We start from the raw sequence: 23,766 nt of genomic DNA on the forward strand, positions 1-23,766 counted from the left end.
TTGGGAAAACCCCCACTGGATTCGATCAAAACACACCCAGCGCCCCGAAAAATTGTTTTTGGATAGGGAAATTTATTGGTCTATATATGGAGATTTAACAGCTGACCGATATTTGGAACAACTTTGTATGGAAGTGTTTCTAATTGCGTCATTTCCAGCTCCAATAGGGAAAATTTTATCTAATTATTTACAATTGATTGGACCATATGGTGGACTTCCAATTATTCTTGAGTTCTCGAAGTTGGAATTTCTGGAACCGTTGGCGATATTTATACTGTTACCACAACCACTACACCAACACTAACAATTATACTGTCTGACGCACGTTTTCTTTTAGTTTACCTTCAGTCTCTGAAGACGATAACTTGGTTATCGAAACGCGCGTCAGACAGTACAATTGTTAGTGTTGGTGTAGTGGTTGTGTAAACAGTATATTCAGTACCTCGAGTGCACGTCACAAGATTTATTGTCTTATAATTAATGAAAACGTTTCACTCAATACCCATACTAACCTCTCAGTTCTTCCAAGGATTGCCGATCATTCATTAATACCTCAGCCAGATAGAATAATCCGACAAATTCCTTGAATTCGGCTACCTCTGTAGGTTTTGCGTCTCTAACTCTCAGAAAGCGATTGGGAAGATAGCTGGAAGGTCTACTCGCTGTTGTGAAATACAGAAACTTGGTAGACCAAAATATATTCTACTCATTTTATAGATTAAAAGCGCCCGAAGAAAGGCTAAATATTTTTATCTATTGATACATGTAAATTTACAGTAATACAGACATTTAAGGCTCATAATTTCATCGTCATCGATCTTCAACTGATTTCACAAATCTTCTTGCGCTCCAGCTCTGTTCTACCTTCCTAATATCCTTCAAAACTGTATCCAACCATTCTTTCTTTCCCCTCCTTTTATACCTTCTGTCCCAATAATTTTACTCTAGTAGTGTTGGGATACTTGGGACTCCCCCACCACTCCACCGTTCGCTGACGTCAGCGTTGGTAAACAAGAAGTGAATTTCTTTATCACAAAACTGCAACAATATTTATTATCAGGTGGGTGACGTAATCACTCAATGATTGGATATTCTATCATCTCTCTTCACATTTGTTTGCAGGCGGGTTCTGGGACGGAAGTGACGTAGTAGTATCGGATTCCTAACCGCAGCATACGGGGTTGGCTTTTAGGTATCTTGTTATTATTAGGTGTTAATACAAATCCTCCAGTTCCGTTAGTTCTTCGTTTCCACAGTCCACAGTCCACAAAGCATGAACATCTTAAAGTTAAATAACTGACCCGTTTTTCCTTTTCCTTTTTTTGAAACCTCTCCTCGGTATTCTTCCAATATCCTTTTTTGAAACTCGTTAGTTCTGTTTCATTCAACTGTAGCCAAAAACTTTGTACACTTAGTTTTATCAAAACATTTTTAAAATTAGAATTCCTGTTCAATGAATTAATGTAATTGCGCATTTTATATAAATCCGGTTTTGACGTGGAAGAGCGAGCCAAACCTAAATAATCTTCATCATCTTGAAAATGCTTAAACCACTTAAAAACACGTGGACGTGATGAACATTTAATGCGATACACTTTTATCAATTATAAGTTTCAGTTTCAGAACATCCCCTATACCAACCACCGCCACGGCTACACTGCTTTGTCTACAGATACAGTAGACATCGGATTGGAAAGAGTAGGCTTCACTCTAAACAGCTGGCAGTAGTTAACATTTGGTGCAAGCGTATCTTTTCTGTCTCGTTACTTAATAGTCATACCTCGTAGACACTTTTTTTCCAAATTAAACAGAACTGATAAGCTGCAACGTATTTCAAGATGACTTTACTTGTCTTAAAACATGAGAGTATACATATTTTATCAAGTTATCCGCGTACATTATTGTCAACTCTAGTTCAACAATATAATTAATATGGGATTAAGCGAAGGAGAAATACTTAATGTACGTAATTTTATCACTCAGATCAAGTTGCAGTCTTGTTACCGATACGCCATTAGCTTCGTAACTTATTCATCAAAATGTAGACAGTTCGCGTATCTTCGTACATCGAGGGTTGAGTAATTGACTGACAAACCATTCCTCTACTTACCACGCAGTTTATCTTCATTGAAGTATGGCAGTAGCCAGTGTCGTATCAACAAAAAGAATAAATAATAGAGAATTATAAATATCAGGTGGCGTGGATTCGAGTAACTCTTCATCGCTGATGTTTTCTTTTTCATTATCATTCATTGTTATTCATTTATTTAGAAAAAACTTCGAATAAATCAAATAATTTCAGAAAATTAAAAATTTAAGGTTATGCAAAATCATCGAAGTGAAACTGTCAACTGTCAACATTGAAGTGACTAATGTCACACTTAAGGAAGTTGAAGTTGTGTACTCCAGAGCGTCCCGAAAGTGTTTTGCAGTACGTAACTGTCACTTTCACTACATGGAACACTCAAAATTAAGATCGATGCCAGTAACGTGTTTTTACTAATAAAAATGTAAGTTTTCCAATACAATTATTCATCTTGAATAATTCTACTTGTCTAAATATACAAAAATTGAGTATTGGAATTGAAAAAAACATCGTTGTTATACGGCGATAATAAAAAGTAATAGTTATCTGAAGACTCGAGACAGTGAGCTACGACTTTTCAACTTTTTATGTTGACAATATGGAAGAGGGTCAAATAAGATCACGAAATGTTGAAATTTGTCTTCAACTATGACTCTAATTTTAAAATAACAATAAAAAAACCTCGTCCTATGAAGCTCTATTAGTCGAAGTAACTCAATTTATATTTGATTGCAGTAAATGTTAGATACAATCCCAAAAACAAAAAAACGAGATGGAAAAAAAAGAATTCCTAGTCACCACGTCGATGTTCTTTCGGACTGTTGTGATATTTGTGTCTCAAGAAATAGTTTCCGTTTTAGAAGAAACAGCCATAATTTTATATTTTTGCGACCCCCTCGTTTTTTTGCTTTAGAAAATCGAAAAATCATCAGATTTCGATGAATTTTTATTAAAGGAGGATTTATCAAAAAACTATGGGAAATATCTCACCTGGATATTTCATATAGTTTTATGATTTTAAATGAGATCACCTCTTCGGATTCAATTAATGCAGTTCATATATTTTTTTGTTAAACTACACAAAAAACAACGGAGGAAAAAATAGAGAGAATTGGAAGTGGGGCTGGGGAGTGTGCTAAATATTCGGAACAAATGTTCACATTTGGTCTGCTTTTCAAACAAACCCCCGCTCAAGCCACTCACCCCACACCCAATTCTCTTTCACAGTCAACCTTAATAAGATGACATTTTTTTAAGGGTAAAAATTTTAAATTTTTGAAAGTTAACTTTTAATATTGTACACTCGATTACAATAAATTATTTTAAGAATATTTTTGTTCATATTTGTGATAAGGATTCAGATTATCCTCGAGTAATTTCAATTTTATGTCACTATTGCAGCATATACTTCAGCTGGTGCTTTGGAAGTTTCCTTGTGAATCAAGATCCAAAGATCAGTCCAAGTAGAATAGACATTGTCAAAGCAGCAGTCTTTGAATGTATTTGTGATAAGGATTTAGATTATTCTTAATATTCGAAGGAAGAATTCATCGAGTAATTTCAATTTCATGTCACTATTGCAGCATATACTTCAGCTGGTGCTTTGGAAGTTTCCTTGTGAATCAAGATCCAAAGATCAGTCCAAGTAGAATAGACATTGTCAAAGCAGCAGTCTTTGAATGTATTTGTGATAAGGATTTAGATTATTCTTAATATTCGAAGGAAGAATTCATCGAGTAATTTCAATTTCATGTCACTATTGCAGCATATACTTCAGCTGGGGCTTTGGAAGTTTCCTTGTGAATCAAGATCCAAAGATCAGTCCAAGTAGTATAGACATTGTGCAAGCAGCAGTCTTTGAATGTATTTGTGATAAGGATTTAGATTATTCTTAATATTCGAAGGAAGAATTCATCGAGTAATTTCAATTTCATGTCACTATTGCAGCATATACTTCAGCTGGTGCTTTGGAAGTTTCCTGAATCAAGATCCAAAGATCAGTCCAAGTAGAATAGATATTGTCCAAGCAGCTGCCTTTGAATGTATTTGTGATAAGGATTTAGATTATTCTTAACATTCGAAGGAAGAAGCTAGTATGTATTTCAGCTGGTGCTTTGGAAGTTTCCTTGTAAATCAAGATCCAAAGATCAGTACAAGTAGAATAAAGATTTTCGAAGAAATTATCTTTAAATGTAAAGGATTTAGATTATCCTTGATATTCAAACTAAAATTGAGTATCTACATTTTTAAAATTATTGTTGAATTGAGGTGGTATTGCACCGCCACTGTATAACAGTATTTACAATCATGATGAGATAAACGTTCTGTCGATTATTATGACATATGTACTTAGGGGAGATTCGAAGGGATGTAGTCTTAACCTCGGCCTAATATGCTTCCCTAATTCGGTATTTGTTTTCCGCAAAATCCGATTTTGCTAAAATATTGATAGGGCATCTTGTACAGAACATATATCACTGTCTAGTTAAATTTGCTTATGATAGCCAAAAGGAAAATATTTATTGGGATGATTTGTTTCTAGCAAAATAAGGGAGAAAAGTAAGTAATGGATTTTCTTTCTAAACAATTTACATATGAATGGAGTTGATTGCAATTTTACGTGTTAGCTTTACCTTAAAAATATTGAAGATTGTTTTCTGGAAAGTTCAAATTTTAAAATTAAATTAACGGGGGTTCTTTCACCTGCACAATTTAATAAACTTCTAGTTTCTCATAAAATGGGATTTTAGCGAAACACGACAAGAATATTAATTGCTACCGACTGATTTAATTTCAGAAAATAATCACCGTCGGCTACTAAACAAGTATTATGAAAGAACGAGAAAATTGTTCTGGCAAACACATCATTAGTTTGTTTTAAAGGTTGGTATCACAAAAACTGTTGATATACATAATCTGATCGTATTTGACTCGGACTGGTGGATTTGAACTGCTCGAAGTTAATCGAATCGATAACATTTTTTTTCTATAACTTCTTTTGATGATTATGTGAAGTTTAACCGTCATGTCTCAATTAGTATGTGTTTGTTTATGAAACTAAAAGTTTTTCTCGCCATACTGATTGTGGAAAAAACGTTGTTGCTTCGTGTTTGCTCGAATTTTTTCTTCAATGATATTACGGCTATGGAATCATCGGACATATTACAGAACATAGATACTGAACACACTGTTTACACCACCGCTACACTAACACTCACAATTACACTGTCCAACGCACATTTCGATAACCAATTTATCGAAACTAAAACCTATTAACTCGACTTACCTGTTTTATACTAAATGTTCTCACCAATAACCTTCTCCCGCGAAAATTAATTCCAACGGGAAAACCTCCTTGGTGCAATCTTGACTACTAATATTGGAAATAGTTTTGTTCCATAGATTCCCAGTACAACAATGAAAACAAGATGAAGGATCTGAACTGTTCATGAGTCATTTCAAAACACAAATCAAGAGTTTCAGTGTTTTCCCAGGTTATGGTTCAGGTATTTGGATGATATTTTTGATATATTCTATACGAAAAAGGCAAACGTAGAAGAATTCATTTTGGAACTAAATTAAAAGTATTCATCTATAAATAAGATTCACCTTTGAAATGGAAAATAATGGAGTTACCATTTTTAGACAAAATAGTAATAAGCTAGAATTTGATTTATTTAGGAAAAACTCCGATACGTCTAGGTACAACCCGGCTGATTATTTCCATTGTATCCAACATAAGAAGGCCAGTATCCATTTCCTGGTGCATTGTTTAATTTTGGTGCATTGTTATGATGGTTAAGTAACCGTCATAGTTTTAAGGAATCTCTATGTGAAACCAACTTTTTCGAAGCTCAAAGTGATAAACAAGGAAAACCCTGCCCTGGAAGGTTTCAATCCTGTTGATACGAATGCGTGCATCGAGCCCACGGTGGTCCGAGCGTACAGATCATATAGGAGGGTGCATCCAACGCAGGAATTTTCACTCCCTGTATTTAGCTTGAAATATTTATTTTCGTAAATAAAAGTAGAAAAATTATAAAAGAGTAAAAAAGAGTTAATACTTTCTTATCAATGCGATTATAGTCATAGTCTCCCTAACCTAACCTAACCTCACTATTCTTAAATTAAGAGGGTTTCTTGTTCCACCCTTTTTTCAAATTATTTTGAACTTAATATCAAAAATGAATTCATTCTCAGGAAAAATATGTTTTTCTATCACTTTTTGTTCAATATTTTATATAATATTGATCACTTGATAATTTTGGAAAGTTTTGAAAGCTACTGATGGTTTTTCGTTTTGTTTTAATGATAATAATTATTCAAAAAATCGTATGTTCAAACATACATTAAAACAATTGTTGGGTAATCCTATAGATGAAATACCAAATTTTGAAAAGAGTGATATATATGAAATTATCTGTGGTGATTGTGAAGTATATTGGACAAACGAAGAGATTAGTTAATGCTAGTCCTAAAGAGCACATAACTCATTTAAAACATGATCAGACAGAAATATTGAGCATTGCCGATCACGCTGCCACTCATAATAATAACACAAATATTAATAATGTAAAATTGTTAAAAAATGTCTCCAATAATAAATTGTTGGAAAAGATTAAAATTGCTAAATGTAAGAACAGCTTAAATAGAGACAGAGGATCAATTCCTTACAGCCCACTGAATACTTTAGTAATCAAGGAATAAATGTGAAGAATCCTGCCAAGAAGGTTTTTCCGCTGGAATTAATTTCCGCCGGAGAAGATTTATTGGAGGGAAAATTAAGTATAAAATAGGTTTAGGTTTAACTCCAATCGCTGAAGACGATAACTTGGTTATCGAAACGCGCGTCAGACAATTTAATTGTGATTCCAACTTGGCCAAAGAAATATTAGATGCTCGAAAATCTTCTTATGGGTATCTGAGATAAGGCGGAGGTTCTTAACATCTTTTATGGATCAACTCGACATATTTTGGTTAATTATTTGGGTATAAAGCATGCAATTGTTAGAGTCGTACCAAAGGAACTGAATCTTTTGCAATAATAACGTCGAGTAGAGTACTACTCAGACGTTTTGATGCGTCTTCGTGAACCAATTGGTCTTATTGTTTCCATTCTCAAGAAGAGAGACAAGATGGAGGTAGGATTACCGAGGCATAAGTTTATTATTTGTAGTAGTATTTGTAACCAATAGATCCGGAATCAATATTTCTGATTGCCACTTCGTGGACTGTCCGAATGTTTTTTTCGATTACTTAAAATTTAAAATGTCATCAGTAATTTCATTTTTATACCAATAATTATTTTTTAATATTTTATCGGAATAACGATAAAAGTATTTTTTAGTCGGCTCGTGTTAATAATAACAAATAATTAACGTTTTTAATGATTGAGAGTATTAATAATTAAAATTGTATCACAATCACGTGTCAACAATTTCAACGGGAAAAAAGTAATTAACTGTGGAAATATTCTGCTTTTCTAGTTTATTTCTGTAAAATGTGACATTGATTAATAGAAACAAAGTGTCTGGTATTTATTCAGAAACGCGATTGCATGTAATTTCTGTTGTTTTTTGTCATGTTATTTTCTCCAGTAACTTTATCTGCATATGTATTGTGTAAGCGATCGATGTGTTTTTGTTTTATATCAGATTACCGAAGGGTTTGTTTTTCCGCGGGAAGGATTTGTTTCTGTTATTTTTCAACATACAGCAGTGGATTCTGAAATATAAGGAAGCGAAGGTAGGAAACAGAAGAAGAATAATACAATACCTATCGAGGTATATACTTGGAAAAGTAATTGAAAAAAATTGTGCAAAACGAGACGTACAAAATGCTGTGTATATTTTATTATATACATGACATATTTTCCATCAACTACTAACAGCGATTAACACTATTGGATCAGCTTCATGCAGCTTCTACATCCGCTGTATCCTTTAGATCTGATCTCTAGCGACATCTGCTGCTCTTAACCTAAAAATTTTGTTGTTCTTTTTGACGTGTGTACTGCTTCCTGTTTTCGTCATATTTTTGTGGTTTTCTTCGTAATCCGGTATTTGTGGACGATATTATTAGGCTAAGTCACGTGACAAACGAAAAACTTCTTAGGGTCGATAGTATCAAAGAGATTACATAAAAACTTACTGTATATACATATATCAAAAACATATATACTGGCATATTTAAAAAACGTGAAATTAGACTAAGTCGCACGTGCCTAATCACTAGGAACAGCGTTAGAAATAGGAGGGGGTGTTATAAACAGTATGGAAGGTAGAGGAATGGTATTTTGGTTTTTGATGAGGATTGAGTTAATTCTATGCTATTAGGAAATTAGATGGCTTGGAATTTCCAAAGAAGGACAAGTTGGCATTCACTGGGCTAGGCACCGGTCAGTCAGGGGTCAAAGTTGTTCGAGGAAACCAGTTGGTCATGGCTGAAAGTGTACCTGTATTATGTAATAGCGTGGTTATCACATATCTGAAGAGGGAATATTGGTTATCGAAACTTGTGCAAGGCAGTCTGTACTCACCAAGTTGGTGATAATCATCTGAATACACTGTTCCTGCTACAACTGGGTATTGGTAGCGCAAAATATAAGGATGTTTCAAATAATTTTATTCAATGATACACCGAGTCCGTCTCTGTATTCTGAACTCCCCGCTGCGGGAGAATAAAAACAGACATTGGCAACTTTCAAATCTTCTCATTTTTTTAACGGTAGCGAGAAAATAGTTTTTAAGGACGAATATTCTAGTCCCGTAAATGGTTCTAGCTACGATAAAGCTTAATGGTACATTTTAGATGAGACTGAGAACTAGGACAGGTTCAAGTGGAAGGAATAGTTTTGTTATGTAAAGAATTTCATTAAAACTTGAAATGGTTTGAGGACTTGATTACATAGCTTATGAAAATTTAATGGAACCGTTAAAAATCCAATGATAATTTTAATATATTCAAATGTGAACGTTATATAAGGTTTAAAAGCATTTAAAAAAGCGATATAAAGACAATTTCGAAACGTTGTAATATCCAGAGCTCTCAAATGTAGATATTCCACAACTCGGTAAAGATCGTTTCTATAGCTTTGTTAGACAGAGCGTCTGCCTCTTCTTTCCAGCGGTGATTTTTATTTATTTAGATGATCTGTGCTTCAATATTAATCAAACAAACATTCAAGTGTCGAAAAGGACTATCAGTAGCAAAATATTTAGTTCTATTTCAACAGGCTCGATTTGTTTGTTATCAAAGTACAACCAACGTTGATATCGAAAGCATTTCTGGAAGGTTTCTTTCGGAAAAGTTTCCACGAAGTCTCGGGGCCAAATATATTTGTGAATCCCTATCACTTGTCAATTCTTTGTGAAATTTTTAGTTTTAGAACATGAAAACAGTAATTAGAACGAACTCTAGTTTCTTTTTAAATAGTTCAGCTTCCACGCTATCTTCCTTTTTTGGTGATTTAATTCAATATTTGTAAAAATATCAATTTCAATATTAGTTTCAGTAGATTTCGTTGAATGTAGCTTAATCATAATCGGTATCATATTCAACCAGCATATTTGCATTTCAATAGAAAATGACATAAATTCGTGGGAACTCTGGGCGTACCAAACTGCCATCCGCTGTTTCACCTGCTTCGTTGTAGCCTTCTATGTCTAAACTTCACTTTTAGTACATTTTTTATTAAGTAGAAAACTTTTGATGACTACATTAACCAATCAAAAGCGAGTTGTTATGATGGAGAAGATAGCTTGCACCAGTCCAGTCCAATCCAATTCCTTCTTTAAAAATTAGAGTTTAATTTGGAACGATCCTCGATCGTACTAATCAGAAAGGAGGAAAACCATGATAATGACCTTGATTTAGGTCACTGTTTTTCTTTCCAGGATTTTCTCGTATTTGAAACTGAGCTTGATGTGAATGCTTCGAACAAAGACCCCGTAGGTACTAAGAAGTTGAAGCAGTAGCATACTAACAAGCCGGTTCAGTTCCAAATTAGTGATTTGAAACATTCCTTGCTGTTGTTCGATAATAAAGAGGCGTTTTCATAGTTTGGAAGAGATTTTAATATTTTATGTGCACCTTGAAATTTGTTACAACTTTTTTAAGTCTCATTTTTTCATTGAAGGATCTAGAAGACTCTAAATACGCTTTCACTGTTGCTACTAGTTCTTAGTTCGATGGGAATCGTTTTCCATGCAAGCAAATTTTTTGTACAAGTAAAAATGTAAGAGGAATTTATTAAAGAAGTCAAAAAATGATTAGAGTTCAAAATATTTTCAATTAGGAACATTATACTCAGTTTCCGAAAAAAATGACCTGGTTTTCCTAAATTTTCAAGATTAAATAATGATCTCCGTTCATTGTTTTACTTGTTCTTTTTATTTTTAGAACATACTACGAAAAAATATGTATTTGAGTATTTGAGTAACAAGGATTAAATAAAGTAATCATCGAATTATTTAACATAGAAAATATCATGGAGGTCCTCACGTATTTAAGCGAGATAACTAGTTCAGGACGGAAATGATATAAAATGGAATGTCACACTAAATCTGAATTTCTGACAAGCGAGAGTATTGTCCTTTTATTATTTTGACAATTTTGCTGTGCCGGATTGTTCGCAAACTATTTGGAAGCTATATTGTTCGCTTTTATTGTCTAGATTTTCATTCGCGTCTGCAAGAATTTAAACACTTTTAAAACAAAAACGCCTATTCTTTCACTTCATATAGAAAAACTGAGGGAGTTTTTATAGGATGAAAACGAGGTTTACGAAAATTGAATTCCCATTAAGGAAAATTCGGAGTTTACTAATCAAATTGAACACAACGGCAAAAGTTTCAAAAATGAAGATATCTTCAGCAAAAACGAAATGCATGACCACCTCAAAAACACCTATCAGATGCAAACTGGTTGTAGATGATGGAATTAAACAACAAGAGATGATATTGAAGAGACCAAGCGGCAAAAGCATCTCGAACCTCAGCTTACCTGAACGATACAATCTTCCGAAACAAATACATCGGAATCGAGACCAAATCTCGAATCTACAAGGCTGTCATCCGGGCTATATTAACATATACAGCGGAAACCAGACCAGACACATCGAAGACAAAGAGAATATTAGAAACCACCGAAATGAAAATAGCGCGCAGGATCGCTGGAATAACACTTTTTGAAAAGGAGAGAAGCGAGGACATTAAAGAATATGTTGAAGGAAAGAAAAAGATAATGGAACGAACACATAGATCGAATGAATGACGATAAAATGGTCAAAATAGCTGGAGACAAGTCGCGCTTAGGGTGCCAAAGCGTTGGGAAACGATGGAAGAGATGAATTATTGAAAACGAATGAATGAAAATAACAAATGTATGGTTTAATAACAATTGTAGAAGCTTAAAAACGCTATAGTTTTAGTAACATATACAAAGAATATTAATATCTTCAAATATTCCTACGAAATAATCGGTTATGTGGGCGATAGAAAAACTTAAAGGTCTGCGAAGCGGTCCTCCTGGGTGTAGAGTATCTTCAGATTAGCACCAGCATGCAGTTTACTAAAACCAAACAAACATGAAATAAATCTATTAAGATAGTACGAACCCGACCAAGTCAGGATCCAGCAGATGTATCAATTTCAGATTCAAGATCAATCTACACAGCAGGAAGGAATCGAACCGAAGTAAAGTCAGTTTGCTTCCAGATGATGACATTTACTACACGAAAGAATCTAAAACTACGAACTAGCTGAAGAAAGAGTATACAAAGGAAATAAAAAACGGAAGAAACTTTAGCAGATTATGAAACTCCTAAGATAAAAAGTTTTATTTGAGCGTAAAAAATAATGATTCGTTTCCCTTTCGGCCATGAGATTAGCTTATCAAGTTTTTTGTGTTTAAAACCACAAAAATTTATTCTAGATAATCTGTCAATGATTGCTATCTAGCTCCCAAAGTTGGAAAAAGGGGGGAAACAAGGTTGAGATTGATAGATATGGTGGTAGACTTGATGAAGGGGATGAACTTGAATAGATGAAGAGGAGTTATCGACAACAAACATGGAGATTCATTATTGAGGTCTCATCTAGAGCTGCAGTGCAACTTCATCACTGCTTTGCATAATTTAATTTTCTAATAGTTGAAAAATGCTGTAATTACCAACGAATGTTTCAATGATAATATTTTTCAAGCTTCTTTATTTAATTGGTACAATAAAGAAAGTTTTGCATTTTTACGAATCAATTCTCTGAAATATACCGGGTGTTCCGCATAAGAATCGTCACGCAGAAGCTTATAGGGGACCCCAAAATTTGATAATTGGGGGAAATTTTGTGCTCTACTCTAAGACTCTATAAGTCCTCAGGCAAACAGCTTGGTATAGAGGGAAATTTCCTCCCTACAGGAATCTGTACTGTGTTGTTTTACATTACATATACCTAGCCTCGTGTTTTTGATTGCTGTTTCGATTATAGTATGTGAAACTTCTGTATGATTTTCATCGTTATTATACAATATTAGTTAATAAATAAAATCGTTGCTGTTAAACCAAACCGTCATATGTGCAAAAATTGAGCTTTAGAATTTATTTCACGTATATTTCGTATAGTTGAGACAAACTCGTCAGATGCGTTTAGCAGGTATGCATTTACGTGGAAATAGCTACTTTGAGACGATTTAACAGCATCGCATAGAAAAAAATCACTAGTCTTAGAGGAGTTAAACCTCTTAGAAATTAGCTAATGTCAATAGTTATTTCAACTCTTACAATATTTGTTCTTTCGCACCAAAGAAAGATCAGTGCGATGTTTGTCTCATATACCAAAACGCGAATTCAACATACGATAGCATATGAAGAAAACATCTTCTAGAAAAGAAATTATCTAGACTGGAAAAAGAGAATACTACGTGTTTAACCATTGTTGGCAGGCAGTCCTACAAGTAGAACCGTCATGTCAGTAGAAAGAGACTTTTCGATCGACGTACAAGTGAATAAAATTGTGATTTAAATTGGAAACTATTTTGTAACGATTTAAAAGAATCACATGGAAAACATCACTAGTATTAGCTACAGATCTCGAAGTTCTTGGTGGTATATCGATGGTGAAAAACCTACCATCGAACTTACCAAATATTATCTAAACGAAGAAGTGGAGTTAAACTTCATAGGAATTAGATACTGTCAATACTTATTTCAACTCTTACAATATTTGTTCTTTCGCACCAAATAAAGATCAGTGCGAAGTTTGTCTCATATACCAAAACGCGAAAGAAAAGAGCTTATCTTGACTAAACCTACAAGCAGTATCGTCATGTGAATTGAAAGAGAAATATTCCTACGACTGCAAGTAAAAAGATTTGTGATTTAAATTGGAAGCTATACTGAAATATCTTTAACGATAAAGCTGACTGTCCAATAGACGTCGTCTTTTATAATGAAAATTGTTATAACTTGATGAAAATCATCTTTTTTTTTGGTCTAAAATAAATTCCAAAAGAAGTCCCTGAGATATTCCAAAACTTCAAAGTACTTAGGTGAAAAATACGAATTTTGCAGGTATGCCGGTTTGAATTTATCTGTGTACTAGGTATAAAAAATTATGATAATGATAATTATTAATTACCTTCCGTAGCATGTCCTCGAGTGAGTCCATGTCGGAGCTTCCGTTGTTGTTATTGCTCGGTTGGACCATGTGTGGAAGTTCGCCTTCTTCTGAGGAGCCCCCCTCACTACACTCTTTGATACTACCGATCTCAAATTTCCAAACTCCCCCCAAGGGTCTTTTAACACGTGATCTTCGCACTTTTATTGTTGTCGACGCCACGTATGACGTCACTCAATTTAAGTTATATTCACACTCATAATATTACATACTGGTATGGAAGAGACGAAGAGAATTTCATATTTATAAAATAAGTAGAATGAAAATAAAATTTTTGATAAATAATCGATAGCAAGTAGCGTAGATTTTTTATTTGTTGGCATTGAGCTTAATCTGCATGATAAAAGCAGTGTTTCTCAACCAGATTCTTTACGAGTCGCCTCAGCTTCTTCATAAAATAAAGTTGTTTGATTCAGACGCCAACAACTTCGTTGTTTAGCGAGATTTTAACGTCGGGGGGCCCACGCGGTGTTTGCCGCTTGGAGGTTAACTTGATGACGCCAAAAACCCAGTTGATACGTTAGTCTCGTCAAACGAATTTATGATATTTATTTGCCGAATATTTTGCTATGTTTATTTCTAGCCTTGCATTAAATGGCCGAGAGCAAACTGATTAAACTCGTGTAGAGTCTATTCTCGAATTACCCCCTTTACAATCAAATTATCCAATTACTGAGAGATTATTAACATTTTTTTCTTCCAACATCGATAACATCACAGCTATGAAGAAACTAGCAGAGTGAATATTGACTGCGCTTGTCGAAGATTACATCGACGACAATATAAAAAACAAATTGTAACGAGAAAAAAAATTGTGGAAGTTATTGATTAGAATATGACGCTTGATGAAAATCCACTTTTGGTAACTACTCGTATATTAACGCAGTTCTAAAACGCGGAATATCTAAAATCCGTTCTTATCCTAATTTTTAGCTTCTGTATTTGACACTAGATGGCGACACCATATAGAACGATAGCATTAAGTATATGTTTTTATAAAGTAATTAATCTTTTCTTTATCATTATTTTATAAATTTGTTTTGGTGCAGTCGCGATAGATAGCGCCAGCATAAATGCCATCAAATTTTCCAAGTCTCGATAAGAAATCAGAATATTTATCATACTTTCACGAACTCGTCCACGACTAAGCGACCGAATCGTTTGATGTTTGTCGGCGCCTTTGATGTATGATTTTATGAACAGCAGCGAGTTGCCTATGTTATTTTTCTTAAAATTCATGTCTAGGAAAGTCTTTTTACTCATTTGCATTTTTGTTCACTTTCTAGAATTCTAGAAATGTCCATTCTGTTATATATTCGAATTGGTTCAACAGCAAGAGTTAGTTTATAATAAATAGTCCTAGTAGAACGGATCGAAATAGAAAAGTATATAAGTTAGTTAAGTATTACTGAATAATTAATTATTGTATGAGTTGATTTAGTTCAATTTCAGTGTTTATATAAATAAATCAAGTGAGTAGAAGACAGTGTTTGTAAATTAATTCCACCGGTAGAAACAGTATAAATAAATGGAAAAAACATTACATTACTCATTTAGAGAACCGTAGGGAAAAGTATGGTTAACTTATGATAAAATATGACAGAGCATATTAATCTTGAGTGTTCGTATAGATCACATCTCGTAAAAACACATTTAACTTCCAATTTCCAACTCAAAAATTGTTAAATGTTGAGTATTAGTATGTTTAGCGATGGTGAAATAATAAATAGAGCTTTTTCTCATGTAACATTTTATAGGTAAGTTATTAAGATATTTCTCAATTATTCACATGTTTAAATTTGAGCCTGGAAAGTTACTGAATAGTATAAGTTATAGTCATTCGAACTTTTAAATAAATTTTTTGCTTAATCGCTTGTGGGGCCAGGTTAACAGCCTATCTCCCAGAAAACAGATAACTAGTTCACACCTAGCACTGATTGGAGGCCCCACAACTTCAATCAACAGATGGAGATCCTGCCAAAACCCACTTAACGCACTACAGGCTTCACTTGTATGCGCCCATTAGCTCCCTTACCTTTTCTACTTCAATGATTTTACCATACCAACGATTTAATTCTACATTTGAAATTTTTGTTGAACCATAAATCGCAAATGCGAATGTATCAGCTGATTAGAGAACTTAATCTTCAAAGTAGAACTAATTTCAGTTTAGCAAGATTTATAAGCGGTATTTATCTAGAACACATCAACTACTTAGTCAAAACTTCGAACGGTATATCGTTAATATTTATTACCGACTGGTTATTAATTTTGTACACATGAACTTTAAATCTAGTAGCTGCCTAGTCAAATGATAATCAAGATTAAATTTCCAAGTTTGTATACCAAATCAACATCTTCTTATCTCTATTCCACGTCCCTAACACCGTCAACATACGTTAATCGCCGATCTCATTAACGAGATACAAACAACGTTAACTAACGCCAACAGTTTCGTTAACTTCGGAACTCACCTGTCATAAATAAGGGAAATACATATAAAGTTGTGATTTTAAGTTGCCTTCTATATTATAGAATGAATAATTATCCGACGATTCACAATAATAATATTGATAACAATAATGTAAAACCTACAAACACTTGGAATTTCAACAAACTAGATCATTGGACCACAAGCAGGCAACAGTCAATCAACACCTATGTCATGCCTCTTTTAATGTACTTTTTTGGAATCATAAAGTGGACGAAAATAGAACTAGAGGGTATTCAGAACGAAGAACAACGAAATCATCCACTATAATAGCAACATCACCCCGAAAAAGGAGATGAAAGAGGCTTAATTGACATTAATCAGAAACCTAAGTCCTACATCTGCCTTCAAGTTAGTATTAAAGGGCGAGAAGCTGAAAAAATCCTATTCCCAAAGACCGAGGGCTTCAATATGACCAAGATTAAGATTAACTAATGACCACCAGAAGAACGTGATTACGGATCCGACCACTCAATCAAAAGTGCAACATCATTCACCAGAAACTGCTCAATAAGTTTGGTTGCCTCAATACTTATACGTCGTACTATAGGTACCAGCCGCAGATGGTTCTTCCCAAAACTTATTAAATTGATAAAAAGTACCAATAACAACTCTAATACCAAAATTGTGACAGAAAACGGGCTAACAAAAGTAAATACAATAGAAAGAAGTGTTGAATAGAAGGACGCTCTCTCAACGACTGCGTCCAACATAGCAATTGACGGATGAATAGAATTTGGAAATATATTATCCCAAAGTAGTAGGATGAGCTGTTGACCTGGAGCTTCTGGCAAGGGATAAGCGACGAATTTTAGTACCACACATAATGAGAGGAAATAATTGCGACGAGTATAAAATTTGAAGGAAAAGACGAAGAGGATATTCGAATATTAGATACTGGAACCAATCCAGATAGATGGACGATAATTGAGAAGGTGAATGAATCACGAGATCAAGAACAAGATGAATGAAGATAATATAGCGATAAAATCCAAAAGATTGAATGGTTTGGACATATGCGAACAAGAGATCCGAAATCCTTGATACGGAAGGTTACAGAGTGGAAGCCAGCCATGTGACCGCCGAAGCACGGGGGAAACAACATGTAATGCAGGATATTTCACTAGTGGAAGTAAAAAACTAAAGACAAACGTGTAGGATAGAAAGGTAAATTCACCCCAATTTCCATGTCTGTTATCAAATTTTCTGGTACTAAACGAAACCTCTGGCTTCGTTATATTGTATGCAATTTCTTAATTTTTTTAGCAGCATTTATAGGGTTCGAAAACCATTTATTATTAATCGAAAGAACTACTCTAAGCGACCATTATGTACTCCATAAAATGAATCATAGATTTGAGCAAAGCTTGTGTGAGTCTTTTCACAACGGAATAACGAAGCAAACTTAATAAATAAGCAGCTAGCCGATGAATGAATTTTCAAATAGAGCAGTGTTGATAAGTTAAATTTGTAAACCTCAAAAAAACCTTGTATGAAGAAAAATTATTAATCAAACTGTTCCCACTCTCCTTAAAAGCTTATTATTCATTCCAACCCATAGAAAAACACTATCGATTTATGTCACGAAAAGGTTGAATTATAGTTTTCAAAGGTACTTCAGCAGTAGTAGAATTCGGACAAACTTATTATTTAAGTTAAGCGAACTGATCGATGAATTACGTTTTTTGTAATTTACAGAAATATACAGAATTGGTTCGTAGAAAAGTAAGAAAAACTGAAGGTATCGTAAGTATATGAAACAAAAAGAGAAAGGAAACAGCAAAATACAAAGGAAGAAACTTCTCATTGAAGGTTGGCGTCTCTATCCCTCGCAACATTAAACAATTCTCCGACGCTAAGATTTGTCCATTCTCTTATGATACGGAGCCAGGATTTCTTCTTCCTGCTGATCCCTTTCTTTCCCTCTTGGTAAGATGTGTCCTATGTTCTTCTTATCCTAATAATTGTTAACAGCTTTCTATTGCGACCAATGCGTCTTAGTATTTCGTCGTTATTGATTCTGTCAGTTCAGGGTATCTTCAGGTTGCGTCTATAGAGCCACATCTCAAAGTTTTTTCATCATATGAGCTTTCAAGGTCCAAGTTTCCACTCCGTACAGCAGTACTGACCACACATTTCTTGGGCTATTAGATCGTCGTCGACAATAATTATTATCTGATGTTTTCCAACTACTAGGAGTGATTCTTACTGACCTTTAAGCAACAGAAAAGCAACCATTCTAAAGCTGCAAGCAAACAACATAAACAAAATGATAAAATTTGATATTTTGACCATTAAGTATATCATTTTTGTCACCCATAGCTCGTGTTTTTGATAATAAATTGTATGACTGCTTTTAATTTTATTCCACTGATAGTATACATTTTTTTTTTCTGACCTAAATACCCTCCAATGAGTTCGTGGACACACTGGAGGAAATATAAATGAAATACTTTACGTACTTGCTAAAGTAGAGGCGGTTAAACCCTTTATAAGATTTGAGAACTTTTTGTGGAACCAGTTACAGAACAATAAAGAAAAAGTTGAAGAAGAAGGTAGAGGGATAAAAAACTAGTTACTGGAAGAATCTAGGAGGAATAGTAAAGGTGAAAATACTCCTGGAAATAGATGATAGATGATGATAGGTTTAGCAGAGAATACAACGTGCAGATTCTGTTAAGCTGGGGGACGACACCTATTCATATTTTCTTGAAGTATTGAGCACCACAGAGCTCCAGAGCATTGAGCATATTGAATGCGATTTCTTCATGTTCAGGAAGAAATTCCATTTGAAGACTGAGACAGAAAATGGGGACGACACCTTCATTCATATTCTCTTGAAGTATTGAGCACCACAGAGCTCCATAGCATTATATCTACAAGACTTTGAACTAGGAGACGAAGATCTCTAGCAATTGGAGCAATTCCACATTTCGAACTTTCTAAAAGAAGTACCAGCTGAGTATCACCAAAACCACAACAAGAGAAGGGGACAATCGAAAGCACAATGATCGTCTGATGAAGTTTTTAGACTAATTAACTTGAGAGTCCACCTCGTTGGACTTAACCAGACCTCGTCTCGTAAGCTACAGGCGCCAGAGATCGATACGCGTGGGTAGACGTTATAAATAATCTTTCTTATGAGTACAGAGCCTTAGAAAGTTGAGAATACACAAAACAGGACTTAGACCAGTTATTACATATACGAGTAGAGCCGAAAACATGTAGCTGTCACAGAAGAACGGAGAGGAACTTCGAATATTGGAAAGAAGGATCTTAATGGATCGGCGAGTGAGATGTAGAGTGTGTGAGTCCATACAATAGTGGTTATTGGTTAACTTTTTAGAAGTCGGTAAATCGGAACTCATAGAAATAGAGGGATGAAAATATAAATTTTGCATTTACGCATTTGTTATAAATAATTGTATGTTATTTGTTTCAGTAACTTAAGATGTAGGTTTTGTGTACTAAATAGTGAAGAGTCCATATTATTGAAGACAAGTTTTTCCACTTTCATTATAATGAAAACCCACGTTGTTTGTTACTTCAAAATAATTATTATGCAACTACTTACTCATCCTGTTCTGGTACTTTTCTCTTTTGTAGTTTCGTAAGACGAAGTGTTATATTACGAAAGCTCTTATATTCTCTTTTATTTGTGTTCCTTTTTGGCTACAAACACATCTTTAGACTGTAAAATCAGTCTACTTTAAAATCCCACATAACTCTACGCCATAAGTAGACCAGTGAAGTAGAAAATACGTTATTCGACACTCTTTCTGGTTCTCCGTGGGGCTAAATATTGATTAGAGAGTGTTGAGCGACCCACATTCGCTGTCATCAGGTCGTCAAGCAAATTCGGGGTGACTCTTTTGATCCCTTTTTACGGGGGACACATACGAATATGTCCCCTACCGTTGACGACTTTCAATATCGAAAAAAAAAACGAGATTGTGATTTGAATGATTGAGTGAGTGACCATCGACGTGGACTGGGTAAATGTCGAAGAAAATTTATATTGAAAAGTTTTTATACAGAACGAATCCCGACGCCTACTCATATATAAAATATCAAACGAAATTATCTTTATCGAGTGTACGTTTTTAATGAAACCGTAATTTCTAGACCCTAGAAAACTTTTTTTTTATATTTTTTTCATACATCTTCTGTATTTTTATATTTCACGTAAGTTTTGTTATTATTAAGTTCCACTTTTCGTTCGTGATAATATCAAAATTTAACAAGTAAGGATTCATGTTTCGTGTCGATTTTGTTGTGCAAAGGACTAAGCCTCTATTCACATCCTTTGGAACTTTGAGACACTACGGAACTCACAGCCCTACACCTGGGAGTATATGAAATAGAAGATGAAGTACTTTGGCAACATACATCCATAGAAAAACGGATATATATATATATATATATATATATATATATATATATATATATATATATATATATATAAATAAGGAAAAATGACATGCACAAGGAGACAAACACGTACCTAAGTGTCCTTAAAATTGAGATCAAGAAGATGAATGATGACTCTAATAAGAAACCTACAGTTTCCTGAAGCCGAATAAATAATTTGAGACAAAACGAATGGTCATTGTCTTCCTCGGGTATTTGTTGGTTCAGCCACTTACTTAATCGACCTTTTCAGGTGTAAATCTTGTTGGAGGTTAATTATAAAGTGATATCTTTGAAGTTTAAATTGTCTTCATGTTATGGTTTGTTTTATTCTTTATTTTCTCCTTTCTGTAACCTGTATTTCGTCAACTGTCGATAGGGGTATGATTACTTTTTAAATAATTCAGTTTTTATTTGTTTTGGGTTTTTCTTTGTAGCTAAAAACTGTCTTAATTACGTTGAATAAACTCATACTTGATCCACCCTCTTTCTTGGTGTAATTATTCCCACTTCTTAATCTTCGGGCGCTTCTCTTCATCACATATTTCGTTTATTATAATTTTAACTCTTTCTGTTATTTCCATTTCTGCATTTGCTCCAGCTTCAGTGCCTTTTCTAGTTTTAGTTTCTGTATTATCTGTTGTTTTTCTTTTGTACTCATTTCACCTTTTGTTGCTTAGGTTTCTGCTACTTCTGCTTCGCCTGCTTGTCCCTTTATTTTTCGCCTCCCACAACAAATCCCAACTTCTCATGATATCATCTTCGTTTGTTATTATATCTTATTTTGCGTCCTTAATGTTTGTTATCTCTATGTATAATGGTCTTATAAGGGAAGAATTCGTTACAAGCTTCAATTGATTGATTTCGTGAATGGAAAGTGGCAACGTTTTATTGTAACTACGTTTTAGAGTTGAAATATTGAAATCCTGGTGACTCTAAACTTACTAAAATAAAGACCGACTATGTCTTTAGCATACATAACGGCTCACGAAATACCTCTGAACTATATAAGAGGTCCTCATGTATTCATTTTTGATTCTTCCTGTCCGGTCCTGTATAGAGATTTCTCAATATAACTGTACGATTGAAAGCTTGTTTTTTACCAATACATTCGCCCTTGCCCTTGCACCAATTGAATTTTGTACGCTTTTAAATATTTTTCTTCAAAATTGAATGCAAGAATGATTTTTTAATGATCACTAATTGATTTAGCTCGCGAAATATGTCCTTTGGCCGGGCCTGTCTAGCTACAATGAAATTCTAAAATTCGGCGAATTCATGCGGCGCCTTTCATCTGTTTTTTATAAATGGTGGACGCGCCTTTGATATTTCCTTTTAGAACTTTTTATTATATAAGGCGATTTATTACAGTATTTCTTCTAAATAATTTTTAAGAAAGTCTATTTATTTATTTCTTTTGTTTCTTTTTGTTCTAGAATTTTATTTAGGTATATAAATGATTTGTGAAAACGCAGTTAGTAAGTTTCAAATAAATAGTCGTAACGAAAAGAACGAATTAGTAAAAGTAATCGCAGATATTGTTTAAGTGATAATTATTATTATTATAAGTTTATATGATTTTTTTATTGATTAAACTTGGAACTATAGGAACAAAAAGATATAAATTGAGTGTCATACGACCTTAATGACATTATACATTTTGAGTTGGCAATGTGCGGGAATTATAACAGCCGCATCGAAGAAAAAAAACTCACGAATGGAATTATTTATTTGGGTAGAAGGTTCTCGCCGCCACATTGACAGTTTAATCAAAGACTGTTACGTCCTTGCTAGCAATAACATATCGACCAATTTCCTCAGCTATAAATCGTAAACACTGAACGCCAGCCGATCAAATGAAATGGTTCTTTCTGTAAGAATGTGTTGCATTATTCGTCTGAATAAGTAAATGTACTTAGAACGATTGGTTCTGCTTTCCGAAACATTTTTCATCGTGTCAGAACAATCTTTTCTATTCTAAGATTGTCTTTAAATTCTCTATTTTGAATTTTACTTGTTGCAGTTTATACAATATCGAGATATTATTTTAATATTACACCGGGGCATTACGCTCAAACACACCCAAAATAATTATATTCATTCAGGACAAATTTTTGTTCTGAAATTTACTTATTTTATTCAATATTTTTACGAACTCGTCCCCAATAAGGGCCGTGAGGCCGGCCCTGTGAGGTTATAAAATATAGAATTTGGCGAAATCGGATTCGTTTGAAGTTTTTATAAAAGCAGCGAATTTTTTAATAATAATAAAAGTAAATTGAGTGGAAAATAATGGAGATCTAAGAAAATTCATAATAAATACTGGAAATAACCACTTCCAGCCAAAATACAGGAGCGTAACGTACGTGTCATTGATTTGAGGCGTCCACGCTATTTGAATATCAAATTTTTGATATCAAATATGGGCGTCTTGTAGACTGATGATTTAAGGTAACCCCATAAACAGAAATCGCAGGGATTTAACTCTGGTGATCGAGGAGGTCAATGTTGGAGCTCTTCTTGACCGGTTGGGATAAGTTTACTATACATTAGAGCAAGAACCACATGTTTTGTCTGATATTGACAGCGGTTTCTTCATTTGCAGATCATTTTTGATAAAACTGGTGTTAGAAATTCCATTTGAAGAATGAGGCTGAAAATGTGGCCCAATTAAGTTATACCCTACAATACCAATCTATACGTTGACTGAAAAAACATTTTGAAAATGGTGCTCTATAATCTCATGGGAATTATTATATAATCTGAACAAGCAAAACTTCACTTATGAATTACCCTATATATTTCGAAGTAGTTTTTTAGTTGATTCGTAAAAATCGTCTATAAATAAGAAAATCCGTATGATGTTTACTTCAATCTGTAGATGAATTTGTAATTCTACAAGATTTTCAAACAGTTTCTCAAACAAGATGTTGTCTTTCCATTGATTTACTTTTTGGGTTAAATGACACGTGAAAACAAAAATAACACTAAACAAACATAATTTCCGTGGAAACCTCTCGAAGAAACAACTCCGCCGACCCTACGTTAGATAAATTGTACAAACAACAATTTCCGAAAGTATACATCTAACGAAATACAAGCATTTT

The 23,766-nt window shown here is 34.0% G+C and overlaps 1 protein-coding gene across 6 annotated transcripts in view; it reads right to left on the reverse strand.

Annotated features, from left to right (window-relative positions):
- LOC130449337 (uncharacterized protein CG43867) overlaps positions 1-23,766 on the reverse strand; it is a 297,480-nt gene that overhangs the window by 58,187 nt on the left and 215,527 nt on the right. Inside the window, exon 2 of one of the 6 annotated variants that reach the window (XM_056787090.1) lies at positions 13,720-13,969. The exons of the other annotated variants lie outside the window; for them this stretch is intronic. Coding sequence (XP_056643068.1) covers positions 13,720-13,788 — 69 coding nt within the window. The 5' untranslated portion in view covers positions 13,789-13,969. The remainder of the gene's footprint in view (positions 1-13,719; positions 13,970-23,766) is intronic. 6 annotated transcript variants of the gene reach the window in all.

Source organism: Diorhabda sublineata, chromosome 10, assembly GCF_026230105.1.
Source record: "Diorhabda sublineata isolate icDioSubl1.1 chromosome 10, icDioSubl1.1, whole genome shotgun sequence".
Classification (NCBI taxonomy): Eukaryota; Metazoa; Arthropoda; class Insecta; order Coleoptera; family Chrysomelidae; genus Diorhabda; species Diorhabda sublineata.